Source organism: Lonchura striata, chromosome 3 (assembly GCF_050655825.1).
Source record: "Lonchura striata isolate lonStrDom1 chromosome 3, ASM5065582v1, whole genome shotgun sequence".
Taxonomy (NCBI): domain Eukaryota; kingdom Metazoa; phylum Chordata; class Aves; order Passeriformes; family Estrildidae; genus Lonchura; species Lonchura striata.
The window spans coordinates 84,991,288-85,009,131 of NC_140705.1; the positions used below are offsets into that span (position 1 = coordinate 84,991,288).

General features: G+C 51.5%; 1 protein-coding gene across 1 annotated transcript; it reads left to right on the plus strand.

The window, feature by feature from the left end:
* Positions 1 to 8,717: 8,717 nt before the first annotated feature.
* Positions 8,718 to 17,601, plus strand: TMEM151B (transmembrane protein 151B). Its single transcript, XM_021550457.3, has 2 exons — positions 8,718 to 8,908; positions 15,892 to 17,601. The coding sequence occupies exons 1-2, from the start codon at positions 8,816 to 8,818 to the stop codon at positions 17,326 to 17,328; spliced, it is 1,530 nt and encodes a 509-aa protein (XP_021406132.1). The 5' UTR covers positions 8,718 to 8,815; the 3' UTR covers positions 17,329 to 17,601.
* Positions 17,602 to 17,844: the final 243 nt, after the last annotated feature.

Sequence of the window (17,844 nt, forward strand, 5' to 3'; positions counted from 1 at the left end):
CCAGCTACTACTCACCACCCTTCTGTGTCGAAAATAGAAATCCTTTCAAAGCCCAGAGTGGCTACCAGGGCTCACACAATAAAAGCTAAGATATAGAGATCAAAGCTGAAAATAGAAGATCGAATGAAGGCCCAGCTTACTGCCTGTTATTGATTTACCACACTGCATTTCAGCGCTCTCTTCCCAATGCCAGAACTCCTATGGATCTGCATAGATGTCATGTAATTACTTTCCAGTGTCCCAAGCAGTGGGCTTTCCTCAAAAGACAAACTAGATGGCTCTGAACACAGCTGATGCTTTAAAATCAGTTTCACTTTTTGCTTTTATTGTTCAAGATGACTTTCTGTCTGTGCAGGATGCCCATTCTTCCAGTTCATCTGAGCAGGAGGGGAACAATCTCCTGCAAGGAAACTTACCTGGGAAGAGCTTGGTGATGGATACTGGATGGGCTCACAGGAACCACATGCAGAGCAACAAATAGTTCCCTATCCCACACTGCAGCTGTTGCTTTGGGTTTGCAGGAAGAAAGGTTTTGGGGTGTGAGGGCAGCAGCAGGGAGACAGATAAGTCTCTTTTGGCATCAATGACTTCCAGTCACAAGTTTTCTTCCCATGCTCAAGATTTATTTCAATGTCTCCAGTTGTGTCTCTGGCACTATGTCACTGCAAGATTACAATTACTGAAGGAAAGGAGCTTCTCCGACATCTGTCAGCTCCATCCAGTGCGGTATGGGGATCTGGACCATATATCAATGTCAGTCCCTCTCACACCCTGGTGATGGCTGCATCCCAGCTCCACCTGTAGCTGTTCTTCCTGATCTACACACATAATTAATAGAATCTACTACTAGGTTATCCACCAATTGCCTTTCTGAATGCCTTTACCATTTTCTCTAGTAACATACTAGATGCAGCTCCATCATGGAATGGCTTCTTGTGCACTTTCCGATGGATAAAGTGGTCAAATCAACACAAACCTGTGTGGTGATACACAAAGATTTAATTTTTCTGTGAACTAGTTTCAGCTTCTCTTTTCATCAGGCATCAGTAACGCCTTGATTATATTGCAATGTGCTGTTCCAGTTGGGAAATAGGTGTGGATCCTGATTCCAGGACTAGCACATGTCCAGGAACAGTTCAGCCAAAGCACAGAACCTGGAATAGTAAGCCCTGAACCAGTTCTAGCAAAAAGGCAATTCAAGACCCACCACCAGGGACTCTACAGTCCAATCTTACACCTCTGGTTAGCAAGTAGCCCCTGGAAGTGGCCTTCCTCTGCTGCTGATGGGAATTTATCTGGAGTTTGTGATCTTGCAGCTTGCTTATGGTGTGTCTTGAACTCTTTTAGCTGGCTAGTGCTGTGCCAGGGCTGTGTTGCTGTGGTCTACTGCAGCTGAGTGGGGAGACCAGGCATGCCTCATTGACATCAGCTATGCACCCCAGGCATCCATGGCCAACCACTCTCTGCTCTGACCTTTCAACTACACCCACTAACACCCAGCTCAGGCACCATCTCTGCCAGCTCTCTTCGACTGGGTGTGCTTCTATTAACCTTTCAGACAATTTTACTGGAAAGTCTGAAAGAGGAACTTGGCTGCTTTGCCCCGTTATTTGCCTTCTGTTACTCATTCTGCAAGGCTTGGCTTCCTTTCATGTCGTCTTCCTAAGAGAGAGCTTTTCTGCCTGGCTGTGCAAGTTTTTGACTTCCATAATTTTCAGAGGCTTTAAATACAGAGAGATATACATATGCATAAATATCTATCTATCATGTATTGAATACAGTGGTAGAGGGATTACAAATAATTAAATAATATGAGGCAAATCTTGATGTTCTGATTTAGTTTTGAAGATTTTAAAAAACGAAGCTCTCGTTCTTGGGTCTCTCTAGTTCCCTTTAATATGTATCACTTAAAATGGTTAAAACTGCAGGGAAAATCTAAAGAGGAAAGGATCTATTCCCACTAGAGGTCAGTGTCATCACACGCTGTTCAAGGCACCAGCGCTTTCCCACCACACTGCGCTGCGAGGCACATCAGGTAAGAGTATGGACATGGAGAGGAACACCTAAGCTACCCAGACTCCTGGGCATGAGTCCCTGATAATGTCCTGTTCCCAAGCACAGCCTTCTGACTGACTAAATTAAATGAAGGCCTGGCCTGGCACCAGTATCCTCTCTGAGCTGTTAACTGGGTAAAATAAGTGAAAAGCAGCTGAGAGTTATGGAGAAAGGAAAACTATACCCATGGAAATTTTACCCAGTCAATGTCTGTTCTGAGAAAATATAATGGTCCTTTACCAGCTGAGGTCCTGTCATCTGTAAGCAATATTGGTCACCTGAAATTGTAATAAGCAGTTATTGCCACAATAATTCATACCAGGCAATGTGACTGGTGCTACCTTCCCCCTATGCAGACTGTCCACTTTCATTCCATATGAGCACTGAGCTGCCCCATTCCCTGGGGATGCAGCCCTTTTCCTTCATCCCCAGAAATCAGAAATGCCGAGTCCATAAGAAAGGTGCCAGATCCCCATTTGAGGAAGCTCCTTCTGCATTCTTCTCACCAGAGATGTTGCTGGGCACCCCAAACAACAACCTGGACCCCCGTCTGGAGCTCCAGCTCCAGTTCAGAGAGCTCAGCCTGTGAGCTGGACATTCAAGGGAAGCAGAAGCCCTGGAAGAGTAATGAAATTTGTGGGAAGACAGCAGACTCTCTTCTCTGACTGTGCTTTCACATATCTGACACCAAATCAGTTCTGTAGTGCACCAAACTGGGTCACTTCACTTTCTGCTCCAATAAAGGAAAGGAGGAACATGACTTTTTGAGATGCTATGCCCAGAAGCAAGGCCAAGCTTTCCAACAGAGCAATTCAAAGCAGGTCCTGCTCAGCTACCCATTTTCTGGGGTAGTCAGCCCAGAAAGCACTGGCTGCCCTCTCCTGGTAAGTCTGGCTGAAGTCACAGGGTCACTGAATCGCTCCAGGGATGCTGCTCTGGGCATCTGATTGCTTTTTCAATATGGGATTATTTCCAGCCAGAATTTTTCTCCTTGTAGTCTGTGTTGGATGCCTTTCATACTTGCACTGTGCACTCCTGGAATGTATGGGAGCCATCGTGTCATTGTGGTGACACAACCTGGAGCAGATCAGGTTTGTCTACATGTAGGTGGTCAGCAAGTTGCCCAACTAACACCCTTCCTGAGAAGACTCCCACTGTTGGACAGAGTCCCAGTGAACAGGGAAATTTCTACCTCCTTCTGTCTTTCACAGTGTGTGTGATGTATAGGAAATTGGACAAGAGGATTAGTTAATCCCTTGAATGGGGATCACACCTAACTCACTCCACTCTTGGCCACAGCATTCACTTCCACAAACAAAAAGTGATCAGTATAAAGATGCACAAAAAATCCTCAACCTTACAAAGTGAATGAACAAAACCCCTAGATATTTTAACAAAACTTCATTCTAAATTATATCCCTCTTGTGTAATTCCTGTCAGCCTGGTGGCTGCTGTAGCAATGCTCTCTGCTTGCATGTGGGCAAATGCATGGCTTATAGCCCTTACTATGTATTCATGTGTGTGTGTGTGCTCAGAGCTCTCCCAAAGGAGATGGCAGATGTGATTATGAATGGGGAAGGAGTGGCAGATGGTCTTGGAAAACTGATAATAAAACCATGCTTAAATAGATGGTGAATCTGTGCCCTAGGTGAGAAATCTTGTCACCTGGGGCTCTCTTTATAGCTAGTGATGAGACAGACTCACTTCAGAGGGTGGCTCTGATAACCTCTGTCTGGCCACATCTCTAATGAAGAATGCTCCTCCCTCCCCATGGAATAGCTGTGGAAGACAGTGCTTCATTGCTGGGCTATAATTTATTCATGGCTCTCTAAGTACAGTTCATCTGGCAGAGACTTCCCAAGACAAAACAAAAACCTCAACCCACCCAGGCATGCCCCAGCTCACCTTGCCAGAGAGCACAGGACAGATGTTTCCAGTGCTGCTCCTGGGCTTCAGCATTGCCACACTGGACCTGATGGCTGGTAGAAGGGAGGATGGGTTTTCATTTTTAAGTTGATTCTGCTTGAGCTGCTTTCTGCATCACCTCAGCCCCTCACTGCAGCCTTGCACCCCCACCAGCCCAGTCCTTGTCTCCCAGCAGTGCTCTGAGTGGCTGGGTATTACTCATGCAAGCTTAGCTCTGCTTTCAGGAGAGTTAAACCTCCCGGCTGCCAGACTGAATTAAGGCTTGTGTCTCTCCACACTTGCATCAGAGCGAGTTGGGAACTGGACTGGTGGGGAGCTGTACTACTGAAAACATGTGAGGAGCCCAGGCAGGGGCTGGAAGAGAGGGGTGAGCAGGGTGGAAGGGAGGGGAGGTGAGGGTGAGTGAGCTGTTTGAAATACTCGGGTGCTGAGCAGGAGCAGGTGGCCATCCCATTGGACAGAGCAGTTCTGACACCATGAACAAGTGATGACCAAGTCTGTGTTGCCCAGGTGATGGGGCACACAGAAAGTAGGATTGCAACCATTCCCCAGGACTTTGGCCACACTGACAGACCTGGCCTATACAATGACCCCTAAGCATGCAGTGAGTTTTAGCCCCCTTCCCTAGAACAGCAACTTCCCTGACAGCCAGGTCCATGGGGAGAGCTTGTTGGGATAGGGATGTTTCTTCAGGTCAGGATATGTCAACTCCTACCCTTCAGTGTGGGGAAGGCAAACAGAAACCTGTTTTCTGCTTTTAGGGAGGTGGCTCTTGGGAGCGTAACTAGAGACAGACTAAATTCCCTGAAACATTAGTTTCTGTGGTTTATTCATTTCTGGGGGTGATGGGGCAAAAATTTAAGTGAGAACAAAGCATTTGGCAAGGGAGGATTTGGCTCAGTTTCCAGGCACTTGAGGCAGTTGCCGTTGCTCTGGACTTATATTGGACAAAATGTCCTGAGGACTGTCAAACAGCATCTGGGCAGTGCTGAATCCACTTCTCATTTCTAGGGGGGATGTGAGGGAGGGCCCTGGGTATCCTGCTGGGCTACTGCAGAGAGGAAAGTGATTTAACCTGACCCAGAAATCTCTGTGGAGCCTCACAAAAGCTGTGATGATGACAAAATAGACTCTCATGAGGCTGGATGGAAAACAAACCAAACTGTATACAGCCAGCCTGTTGGAAAAGAATGGATCAGAATGGGGATCAAAGACTTTTCAATGCCAGCAATTCTATTCAGTCAAATGTGCCCCAGAGCAGCAGCTACAAACCCATCTACTTTATGAGGTTCAAGATTTGGAGTGTTTGGGGTCTGCAGTCATGATGCATACCCCTGTTAGCGATGCTAAACAGAAATGAGCTCCCCAGTCACCTGGGGGTTTCCTTCCCACAATAAAAAAAGTACACCTGAATCTCCTCCCAGGAGACATGAAGTCTGAGTGCAGCAGATGAGAACACAACTAATGGCACATATTTCCTTGAGGACGAAGCTTTCAGAGGTAGATGGCACCCAGACAGTCAACACCACTGACCAGCAGTGGCAAATGGATGTTGTTTAGCTGGAGCAAGAGGTGCATTCCTTCACCCACACTCCCCTTGTTGCATTAATAAGGAGTAATTTAATTGGAGTGACACATTCTGGAAGGCTCAGGCAGCCAGCACAAAGTATCCTTGAAATTTCTAAATTGAATAGGCATTAATTTCTGAGCATAGAAAATCCTGCATCCTAACACAAGGGGATTCTCTGCCACGCATCTTCTTAAGAGACAAAAATCATCACCCCACTAGGAATCACTGATTGCTTTGGAACAAAAGACTGAGTCTTGATCACACTTGGTCTAATGAAAAAATAAAGCTAAACAAAACGATATATATATCTATATGATGCTGTCAAATCCATTTTTATATTTAGGCTACAAATACCAGCACAAGGATAGGTTATCTATGGCAGCCATCTGGTTTAAAATGCAGCCTCCATCAAATTTTTTTTAGAAATTGAATGCAAATTTGCTTCATGGGTAGGAACTAATATTTAAGCAGGAACTAAAAGGCAATTTTCTGTAACTACTGGAGACAGAAGAGTGAGACCTTTTGTGGTTTGATGCATTATGGAAAGTGAATGAATCCTGCTAATATGATGTCATGCTTTATGCTTGCTTGGAACAGATATGAATGTCTCTGCAGGGTGGCAGGTACAGGGTTTCTGAAGAACAAACCTATTGGTAAGGGCACCACCTCTACTTCAGTTGCTGTGTCTTAAAAGCCTCCCTCCATTTTGTCATATCAGAAAGGCATCCATCCCAGAAATATCCTGCTCTCCAACATGATTTTCCACTAGAACATCCTGAAACCTACAGGAAAAACTGGGGGGAAATCTCACAAATTTTTGTCTCTTGCCCCCAAGAAAAGAAGTATTGAGTGGATCAGGCAGTGTATTGTAATTACAACTTCTGGGTCCTCCTTCTGATGATGACACAGAACACAATCTTGGATGCTGTCCATCCTGCTTTAGTTTCTGAAAGGCCTAAGCATCATATATAGTCTTCTTTCTCCCATTCCTGAGAGTCCTTTGTTACACATTATCAGCCATGCCTTTGGGTACCTGCCCAAGGCTTGAAATCTGCCACATATCTGTTTTCCTCAGGAAGTGACTGAGAACATACACAACTTCAGTTCAGACAAAGCAGGGCACATAACCTCTTTTGTGCCACCTCATCTCAAAAATAGCATAGCTGTTGATGTGCTTGACCGTGTTGTCTCCAAAATATGCTGCCAGGACCAGTATCAAGGATGCCTGACACAAAAAACTCTACCTCTAGCTCACCAGTAGCCACTGGCTCCACCAGTGGACAATAAATTGCACTGAGGGTAGCTCCATAAGGATGGCAGCAGCCTGCTTCCCAAGGGCTGGTCTTAGTGGATAAATGGGCACATCAAAGGAAGCTCCTTGAGTCTGTGGGTGTGCTGTGAAACTCCTTGCCACAGAATGCATGAAACACCGACAAGTCCAAAATTAAAATGAATTCAAAAGTAAATGGACAAATTCCTTAGAGAAAAAGAACACCATGGGCTATTAAATGCAAAGACGTAAACCCGTACCACCTTTCCCCCCTATTCACCCTTCTGCTTTGGTCTTTTTGTATGATATTCACATTTTTGAGATAAAACAAGTGCTCTTCCTGGAGGGCAATCCCCCAGGCACTTTTTAGTCTAGCTGAGGTCACATTTGATAAAAAGCAGAAATGCATATAGGAATGCAAATTATTTTCAACTGTCTATTAGTGTGCATGGAATAACATGCTGCTACAGGAAACTGTGGCAGCTCTGGGCTTGTTTCTCTTTGCCTTGCTCTGCCATGACACACATCCATGTGTGAGTTTTCCTTGGACACATGGGATCCATCATATGAGGGTGAGTCTGAAACTCTCAAGAGCCAAAGTCTGACAGGTTGACTGGGCAGGGGGTGTCTGAGTGGTAGGCAGCGAAATTCCAAGCAGGCTGCTCCTGTTTGCTGCTGTTCCCATGGAAACAGGGGAAAGGCAAGAGGAAACACATCCCCAGCCTCTTTTGAAGATGAGCTCCTTTAGCAGCACCCCCAGCCATCACATCTATTCCCATAAGAAGCAGGGTTTGGCAATTCCCCTTGGATGCATCTCCTTGAGTGAGACCATCAGGCCTACATGCTGTTCCTTCCTCATCCCAGGCAACAGTGGACAAGTGCATGCCAATCATCCCATAGCCAAGGCTGAGCCTCAGAGTTCAGAAAAAGAGAAGTTTCCAGCAAATTCTGTAGCTTATGCTTCTCCCCAGTACGGATCTGGGGAAGCACCTACAGAGACACCTGATTTCCTGACTATCAGGGAAGCTGGGCTGTACCTGCAATATCCAGACCCTGACAAGTACAGACCCTTCCCAAACTCTATGTGTGTCCCCCCTGTCAGTTTAGGTTGAGGGTCCAAAGAGGCTTTTCCACACATCCCTGTAATCAAGCATTTCCCTGCTGAGAAATAAGCTGCAGCTGTCTCTGCAATAGCTAGGTGAGAATCTTTGGGCCCGGTGCAGATCACAATAGGGAAGATCCTGCCCAGCCTAAGGATTTCCGTGAATGCCAGGATCAGCACTGACGGTCACCACTGCCCCACTTTCCCCGACCAGCTGAGGTGCCCACAGATTAGAAAAGCAGACGGGGCGCATGCGAAGTGCTCCCGGTTCTCCCGCTTCATCCCGAGGGAAGGAAAACCCACGGGACCCCTCACCTCTCCATCAGCTGTCCAGCTGGGACCGAAGCCAGCCTGAAGACCCCTCGGCGCGGCTGAGAGCAGGAGCTTTCCCCGGCAGCGCCGGGCGGCAGATCCGCTCCTGTGGGGCTCGGGAGGGGCTTCTGCCTCCCTCTCTACTGCTGGCCGGCGCCTCAAGGTCATCCACCGTTCCGCTCGGGCGGCCGCGGATCCCGCCGTGCCCCCATCCCCATCCCCATCCCCATCCCCATCCCCTTCCCCATCCCCATCCCCTTCCCCATCCCCATCCCCATCCCCATCCCCATCCCCATCCCCATCCCCGTGCCGTTCCCCCCGCCCCCGCCGCAGCCCTCCCACCGCGGCTCTGCCCGCCCTCCGCCGCGTGTAGCGGCGCTGCGCTGCGGCGGGGCCGGGGCCGGGCCGGCGGGCGGCCAGCGCTGCCGCCGAGCCGCGGCTGGGGGCGATGCCGCCGCGCCGCCCGCCCGCCGCGCCGCCCCGCCGCCCGCCCGGCGCCCGGCGAGGCAGCGCCCGGCGGCGGGCAGGATAATGCAGCTGCCCAGCTCGCAGGCACCGCCAGCGGGGCGCCCCCGCCGCCATGTCCCCCCCGGCCTCGGCGTCCGCCGCCAGCGAGGGAGGCAGCAGCACGCCGGTGCCTCCGGAGGAGGAGGCGGAGGGGGCCAGAGAGGAGGTGAGGAGAGCGGCCGCCCCCGGCCCGGGGCTGCCCCCTAGCACCATCCCTCCCCGCCCGCTTTGCATGGCGCGTTCGCTGACCGCCCAGCCGCGGGCTGGGCCGGGCTTTGCCCGCACAGGTACGAACCCGCTGGCTGGGAGCCCCTCTCGCCCCACTCCGGCCCCGGGGATGCGCTGCGGGCCGGCGGGGCGGGGGGGGTTGGGGGCTGGGGGGCGAGGATACCCAGCCGTCGGTCCGCGCCGCCGATGGGCTGCCCCAGCGCACCTCTTCTCCATCGCTCGCCAGTCACCTGGGGATCGCTGCGGAGCTTCCAGGGCTGGAACAGAAACTGCAGCCAGCGCCGTCCGGAGCGGGGGCCGGAGCTGGCGTGGCCGGGATGGAGGAGGAAGGGAAAAAAATCACAAACGAGAAGCGCGGGGCCCCGTTTGGGCTTACTGCCGCGGGCAGAGCTTGTTATGCCTGGGAGAAGTGGACGTGGAGACCTCCCTCCTTGCTGTGCGCTGGCTTCTGAGGGCATCCAGGATGTGACACAGCTGCCTGGGTCACTGTGAGGCAAGACGCAGTGGGCAGCAGGGTAGAAGAGGGCTTGGGGACATGGCAAAGCCAGGGGCTGTTGCTGGTGTTTGGTCCCAGCTAGAGAAGTGAAAGGTGCAGACTGGGACAGGTCAGGTACCAGCACAGCCTTGCCTCCAGGTGTGCTGCAGTCTTCCTCAGCAGATGACTTTTCTGGAGTCCAGGCAGCAGATGCCAGAAAGGGTCAAGAGCAGGGTGCCCTGTGCCTTGGGAGCACTGATGAGAGGCAGGAGTGCCAGCCCTTCTGTCTGCCTCTACAGATCCTGCTTGCAGCTTGGGCTTCCCAAGAAGAGAGAAGGTAACTGCACTGACTGGTGGGACTCACTTTATGCCATGGGGCTACTGAGCCATGGAGGGCAACTAGGTAGTGTAGGAAGGGCAACATGCTCCTGATGTGGTGGGCTGCCCTGTCTGGTGAAACCACAGCTCAAAGGGCAGCCTGGGGGGGGTACTCAGAAGCTGGTGCATCACTTCCCCTTCTACTGATGAGGAGCTGCAGTTTGTGAGTACTGCATAATCCTGGTATTCTCTGCCTTCTTGGCTGGGCAGAACATGCATGCCCATGCACGGTTATTCTATATATACAGACTTATATTTAGATATAAATAATTGCAGGAGAGGAATGCTGAAGTCCAAGGACTGGGAAGTTATACAAATGCTGTATACTCTGTGTCCCTCTCTTCCTGCCTGCATTCAACAACTCCTGGTGATCTGAGCCCAGTTCTTCAAACAGATCCTGACAAGGGTAGCTAAACTGTGAGGCGCTTTTTTAGCATGAGGACGTGCTTGTACCCTGTGGTGTGATCTCTTACTGCTGCTGCTGCTCTGGCAGTGCTGCTTCTACTTTCAAGACGGCACACTTTTCAGAGATGCCAGAGCAAGAGCCAGTTTGAGTGAAAGAAGTGTAGTAGGGGCAGTGCCCAGATGAGTTTCCCTCACCTACAGTGACCCCTGGTTTGCAGGGATTATAAGATTGTCCAGGCTTCAGTTACTCTGTGGTGGCTGCCAAAAAGGGTGTCAGTATAATACTCCATGGCAGCAGGCAAAAAGACTGTATTCCATGATCTGCTCTGTTTAGGCTAAGGTCATGCTTCTTGTGGCCAGAACCTATCACAGACTTGCATGAAGCAGCTGATGGAGGAGAGGGAAGCTGCAGCCTCTCATGATGGTGCCATGCTTGCTGGTGTCTCATCTGATGCCATGAGGAGAGACTTCAGTGGCAAGCTTGGATTCATGGACTGACCTAGTGCAATCTTCTTGTCTTCAGAACTACCAGGAGGGGAGAATGTTCCTCCTCCCCTCTAGTGCCTATGTAACGCCATATGGCTGTGCAATGTCCTCATTTGTATCAGAACCAACATTGCCGAGTGTCCCTGCAGTGTGGCTCAGTCCCACATGTCAGGGTCTATTGGCCAGAGTGAGTGGGAAGCCAGAGGAGATGTCTGGAAAAATGGGAAACTTGCCGTGTCCTGTTTGAAGGTGTCTCATCTTGATATCTCATTGTGTCTAGGAGCCAGGCAGGGCTACAGGTGCTTCTCATCTTGTCCCAGCAAGGCAAGTAGCAAGAGCTACTAACCAGAGCTGACTGAGCCCTTGTTCCATCTTGGCGTCACATCCCTACGCCCATACTTAGTGGTGGCGAACTGAATTTCACTCATCAGTACATACTTGGAGGGTAGGAGAAGCCAAGGGACAAGCTCTTCAGCCTGGGAAGAAACAAAAACATGTCCTTGTCCTGCTGCTCAGGTGGGATCTGATGGAAGGAACCAATCCTCCTCCAAGGTCCTGTGTAAAATGGAGAGCTTGGTATGGCTGTGGGAGCTGACTGCCAGCAGGATTCCCTGGCTTGTCAATGCTCAGCCTTCCAATGTCCTCTGCAGCTGGCAACACTGCCAGCCTGGGTCTGAGCCACTTCTTTCTTGTAGGCAGGTGGTTCCTGAACCTGGGCTGTAGGCATGGGTGTGTGTTGTGGGTATTTGCTGGGACCATCCTGGCCAGGAGTTGCCAATGTTTGTCCAGAGCCTTTGGTAATTCCTAGAAATGACTGGATCCTCCCTACATCCCTTTTTCTGGGGATTTGAGGTCAAAGGAATCAAGGCTTATTAATTTCTTGCATGATGTAAGTGAATCCTGGGGAAGAGCCATGGAAACTGATCCTCAGGAGTCCCTCTGGAGTCCCCTGCAAGCTGCTGCCACCACCTGGCAGTCGGGAGCTACCTGGGCCTTCAGGCTGCTGCTCTGGGGCTTTTTGGATTGTTTGTTCAGCCCTCTAGAGGGCTGTCTCTAGAAGACACCTAACCCTCTCAACCCCAGGCTGATTTGAAATATGAAGGTTTCGCTTTCTGGAGGTGAATCGGAGATTTCACAGAGATATCTGCAGAGAGAGGCAGGTGAGAGGCATGGGAGGTAATGACATGGAAACACTTGTTAAAAAAGGGGACAGTGGATGGGGCCAGGGCCAGGCTGTTACTGGGAGTAGCTTGAAGAACTTGAAGGGTTTTAATTCTTGTTTCAGGGTCAAGGTTACAGGGTCAAGGTTGCAGGGGTGATTAAGGGATTTTGCCTCATGTGCTTGGCCACTGAGGTGCTGGGCATGTTTGTCCCCTTGAGGCTGTTTTTTTTAAAAGAGGATCCCCTAGATCTCAAAGGAGCTTAGTGCAAACAGTGCCTCTGCCCTGTGCTTTGTGGGTGTCTCCTTTTGCTTCACGTCTGGTTGTGAGTCATCCCTTCCATCCCCTTCATCCGTCTCCATGCATCCCGAGCAGCAACTGCAGGCGTGGGCCTCCATCTCTGTTCACTTCAGGGGCAGTGTCAGAGGCCAGTGCCATACAACTGGGAGGGGAGGCCCAGGCAGCAGCCTACCCCTTGCCTTTCCCGAGATGTGTCTCAGTCAGCGCCTGCTAGGTGTTACCCCATGCATTCCACAAAGTGAACTGAAGCACAGAGAAGGGAGCTGGTTGGGATCCCAAAACAGATTCAGCTAAGCTATGGCCAGCCTTGCCCCCTAGCACTGCAGAGATGTTTCATTCCACTGCAATAGCAGATTTGCTTACCAGTCTCCAGTGCTGGAGCCTGAGCAATGAAGGAGGCTCCTGGTGATGGACGGAAACCTTGTTTGCAGTGAAGTAGGGCAAGTCTTTTGCCTCATTCCATCAGACTGCAGCGGGCAGATGACGATAGCATTTATATCAGTGCCTGCTCTTCTCCTAGTGACACTGTTCTGAGACACATTTCTCTTTCCCCAGCTTTTTTATCTGCTTGTTTGCTATGCTGGACTTATTCAAGGCTGGTTAAGAGCTTAAGGAGACAATCTTATTCAGCTGCTTCTGCGGAGGAATCTGTGGAGGTGATTGTTTGCTCCTGTGAGCCCTTTGCAGCCTAGGAGAGGAGCAAGGATGCTGCAGTTCCTACTGGAATTAGACTCTGCATCTGGCTCCTCCTCTGTCTCTGCTGTGGTTGCATCCCATCATTGGCACTTGATCAGCTTTCGGAAACCCCGCCAGTGCAGCTGAGGTGTATGTGCTTTACCTTAAAAGCCTAGGACAAAGCTGGGTTGTAAACAGTTTACAGCAGGGGTTAGTGTGACCCCGTAAAAGCGCCGCAGTATCTAAATACTGCGTAGTCCTAGGAGGAGACTAATGCATGGACTAGAGCCCTGCTAACACAGTTCCTGGAACCAAGCCTGGGCTGCATCATGCTCCCTGCCCTGCTCGGGTACCCGCAGTGGGGCTTGCCTACATCCCTGCAGGGTGACAGCCAGCATCTCCCATCTCCTGTGACACAGGCAGTGCACAGTGTGAAGGGCTGGGGACTGACTGTGAGGTGGAATTTGCTTTTCTGAGACAGATGTGTCCAAAGACCTGTCATTCTGGTGCCCTTTCCCCAGCTGGCAAATGAATGAGCTGGATGCTTTGCTTTATTCCTTGTGCTCTGTTTGTGTATCTGCCTCCTAAACAAGGTACTGTTTCTCAGCATTCACACCCCACAGACACCCCAGGTTTGTCATGTACCACTCCAAGGGCCCTGTTCAAACCCTCCCCATGCTCCTTCTTTGGCTGAGCAGCTCCTTTAGTTCCTCACAATTCCTCACCCCAGGGAAAGCTGCAAGGCAGAAGGCAGCAGTGAGAGAGGAAGCCTCTAACTGCCTGGGTAGTGGTACAGTATTCCAGCATGGGAGAGCTGTGCTGCAGCCAAGCAAAGACAGAGGGGTCTGAGCAGGCTCTTGTAACTGCAGGAGGAAGAGCACAGCTCAGGTTGCTCTGAGTCCTGAAAGGGTCCCCCTTCCTCTCCTCAATTCCTTTTCTCTTACCTGGGGTTGCCTTCTTGTCCCATGACTGTGAGGCTGCTGTAGTGGTCAGTTGCACTGGGAGGACTGGGCTGCAAATGTGTCCATGGCACTGCCAGCAGTGCCACCCTGCACTTCTCCGAGTTGCCTGCAGTCCAGCACCATCCCACCTGCCAGCCCTGGGCTCTGTCTCCAGGTCCTGCTCTCAGCTAGTGTCTTCAAAGAGAGGTGCTCAGCATTGCTGATCACTGGGACTGCCAGTGGGATGTGCCACCACTCCCCTTGCCAGCCGTGGTTTCTCTGGACATGCATCCTGCTCTGCTCATCATGGGCTGGCTGGTGGGATGGGCAGGCAGGGAGCTGTATGCCTCTAGGAGAAAAACTTCTGCTGGAGATTTGGGCAGGATCCCTGAGTGCAGTGACAGAAAGTCCCACTGGCAGGCTTTGACAAGGGTGGGGAGAAAGGATTGGCCTGTGGGACTCTCAAGCAAGAAGCCAGGAATGAGGGGCTCTTCAGAAGAGCAAGATGCATTTCTTAGAGGAAAGAAGAGGCACAGGTCTGTCCTAGACCTGCCAGTGGCCTTGTGATTTCTGGTTCTTGCTTTAATTTTCCTTTTCATGCCAGAGTGAAAGTGCCCCTCCTGCTTTCTAGCAGTGTGAGCCCATGCAGTTGTTTGGGATTCCTGGATGAGAGACCTCTCCAGCACAGCATGTTCAGGAATGGAGAGTAATGGAGCCAGGCATGGACTGCAGTGCTGTGAACAGTGCCATTACAGCTGGTGTTGGCCCCTGCCACGGCAGAGGTGAGCTCAGGAGCTGCTGCTGCCTCCAGGTGCAGAGGGAGAGCAAAACTTGAAGCCTCTGAGTGAATTTGGTGTCATCTGCACAAGGCTGGTGTTCTTGACCCCCCTCTCTCAGGCTGCACCTTTGGAGATTGCTGGATGAAATCTTCTGTATAAGAAAGCAAATAGTTACTTTGTTCTTTCTTTGGGTAGGATGATGTCAGATCTCACAGACTATGGATCAATACTTGAGACTTCAGAGTGTTGCAGTGACAGAGGTTTCCTTAACCAAGTTTTTTTTCATGGATTTGTGTGAAACTCTGCACTTTACTGTGGTAAAGGCACCAGTGCACTCCCTTTAAAAAGTCATGTTACTGAAGCTCTGCCTTTTCCTTACCATGAAAGACCTAAGACCATTTTTTTCAGAAGTGTGGACTGTCACAGCTGAATCTCAGTGCAAGCAGGCACATTTGCCAGCAGCTGTGAGTGGCCTCTTGCCCTCCTTGCTGCTGCAGATTGGTAGGGTGCTCATCCCTTCCATCCGGAATACTTTTTAGGATGTTACTCCATATTTGCTTTCTTTCCTACCAGAGGTGGCTCCATTTCAATCGTGGAAAAGTACTTTCTCATTGGTATGGTTTATAAAGCACTTGAGAAGCATTTCAGAATTCCTTAGGCTGCCAAGTGTTGTAATGGGAATTGTCATTACCAAACACAGACCTTCCCAGCTGCAGAAGGTCTGTTTCTCCATCTTATAGGCACACCAGCAGCTTGTGCCGCCCTGGTGGAAAAATTGGAATGTTGGTCATTACTGGGTAGTGGGGGGAGACCTGTGTGCAGTGGGATGAGCTGTGGTGAGGGGTTCTGGTGGGATGACATCAGTTAGAGCTGCTGGTGGGGTGTGTGCAAAAGCTGAGGAATGTGGAGGAGATCACCCAGACTGTTATCTTGTGCTCCAATAGCTCTTCCTGGGAAGTGGCAATGGTAGGGTTTACTCCCCGTTGGAGAAGGGAGATGCTCAGGGTGCAGCTGACAGAGTTGTACTTGGCCACTCTCTGCCCTGTCCAGCTGGGCTCTGTCTCCCAGGGAGGGGCAGAGCACCAGAAATGGAGATAGGGGTCATAGTTGCCTGCACTGCATGACTGTCATCCCGTGAGAGACCCCAGCCTCTGCCCTGCCCGCTGAGGCCAGGAGCCCCACAGCATCTGCTGTTTGGTCTCTGTTTGCAGAGCTATAGGTGCTACCATGGCACCCTGCCGCCTGCTCCCCTTCCCCTGCCACTGCAGCCTACTGACTCCTCTCTTGTTTTCTCTCTCCTTCTCCCCGGTCCCCCGGAGCAGCAGCGGCCAGTGAAGCAGTCTCTCAGCAAGTCCCTGTGCCGAGAGTCCCACTGGAAATGCCTGCTGCTGTCCCTCCTCATGTACGGCTGCATGGGAGCCATGACCTGGTGCCATGTCACCAAGGTGACCCGGCTGACCTTTGACAGCGCTTACAAGGGCAAGTCCATGATGTACCACGACAGCCCCTGTTCCAACGGCTACGTCTACATCCCCTTGGCTTTCCTGGTGATGCTCTATGTCGTGTACCTGGTGGAGTGCTGGCACTGCTACACGCGCAACGAGCTGCAGTACAAAGTGGATGTGGAGAGCGTGCACGAGCGCGTGCAGCGGATGCAACAGGCGACCCCCTGCATCTGGTGGAAGGCCATCAGCTACCACTACATCCGCAGGACCCGGCAGGTTACCCGCTATCGCAATGGGGACGCCTACACCACCACCCAAGTGTACCATGAACGGGTCAACACCCACGTGGCAGAGGCCGAGTTTGATTATTCCAATTGTGGAGTTAAGGATATATCCAAGGACCTCATCGACCTGGAGAGCTACCCAGCCACACGGCTCCGCTTCACCAAGTGTTTCAGTTTTGCCAACGTGGAGTCTGAGAACTCCTATCTGACCCAGCGAGCCCGCTTCTTCACGGAGAACGAGGGCCTAGACGATTACATGGAGGCCAGAGAGGGGATGCACCTCAAAAATGTGGACTTCAAGGAATACATGGTGGCCTTTTCTGACCCAGACAACCTGCCTTGGTATGTATCTCACTATGTCTTCTGGGTGGCAGCTCTGCTGACCCTATCCTGGCCCCTGCGGGTGCTAAATGAGTACCGCACCTCCTATGTCCATTACCACGTGGAAAAACTCTTTGGGTTTGATTACGTGGCAGTGACGCCGGCCGAGGAGCGCTCCTTCTGCCGGAGGATGCCCCGTGTCAACACGGTGGACAGTACCGAGCTGGAGTGGCACATACGATCCAACCAGCAGCTGGTGCCCAGCTACTCAGAAGCGGTCCTGATGGACTTGGTGGGGCTCTCCGGCTGCACCAGCTACTCCGCGTGCCGCTACGGGGGCTACCGGCAGAACTGCGAGCGGTGCCACAGGACTATAAGCAGCTCCTCCATCTTCTCCCGCAGTGCTCTGAGCATCTGCAATGGCAGTCCCAGGATTCCCTTCAGCAGTAGCCGCTTCTCCCTGGGCCGCTTGTACGGCTCGCGCCGCAGCTGCCTCTGGCAGAGCCGGAGTGGCAGCCTGAACGAGCAGAGCTGCCCCACTGAGCAGACACGCCTCTCCAGCCAGGTGACTGTGGAGGAGGAAGACCCCCCTCCTTATCAGGATGCTCTCTACTTCCCTGTCCTCATTGTACACCGCAATGAAGGCTGCCTGAACCACGACCACCGTCACCTCCATCGCAATGGGTCCTGCGTGGAGACCTCACTGTGAAAGCAGAAGGCGGTGAGATCTCATTGTCCATTGCCTGGCCCAAGCCAGCCCAGGATTTGGGGAGAGGAGCACAAGGGGGACAGCCTAAGAGGACATCAGGATGGAATAGACGTGGCATCCTGCTCTGGCAGCCAGCAAAAGCTTCCCCCACTGTGGCTCTGACCTCCCAGAGGGGTGGACGCTGATGCTCCCCCTGACATGGCACAGAACTCTAGACCAATCACCACATGCAAAAAAAAAAAAAAATCAACCAAACCAACTGCAAAACCATAATTCATGGTATCAAATGGGGAAATAAAATGACAGGTCTGATGCATGGAGGGGGTGGCTTTGGCTCCCAGCCCTGGCTCCAGGCTGTCTTGTGCTCCAAGGAACCAGCAGCCACCAAAAAAGCACCCTGCTGCGCCTCTGCCCACCCTGCTTGCCACACTGGAGCAAGACCCCTCACAGGGTGGAGGAGACAGAGTGGAGGAGGCCCCTCAGAGCAGGGTGTCACTGCCTGTGACAGAAGGTCAT

What these genes read in the sequence shown, in the direction of transcription:
- TMEM151B (XM_021550457.3), top strand. Translation starts at nt 8,816, where the DNA reads ATGTCCCCCCCGGCCTCGGCGTCCGCCGCCAGCGAGGGAGGCAGCAGC. An exon ending in CGGAGGGGGCCAGAGAGGAG is followed by an intron (nt 8,909 to 15,891) that starts GTGAGGAGAGCG and finishes CCCCCGGAGCAG; the next exon opens with CAGCGGCCAGTGAAGCAGTC.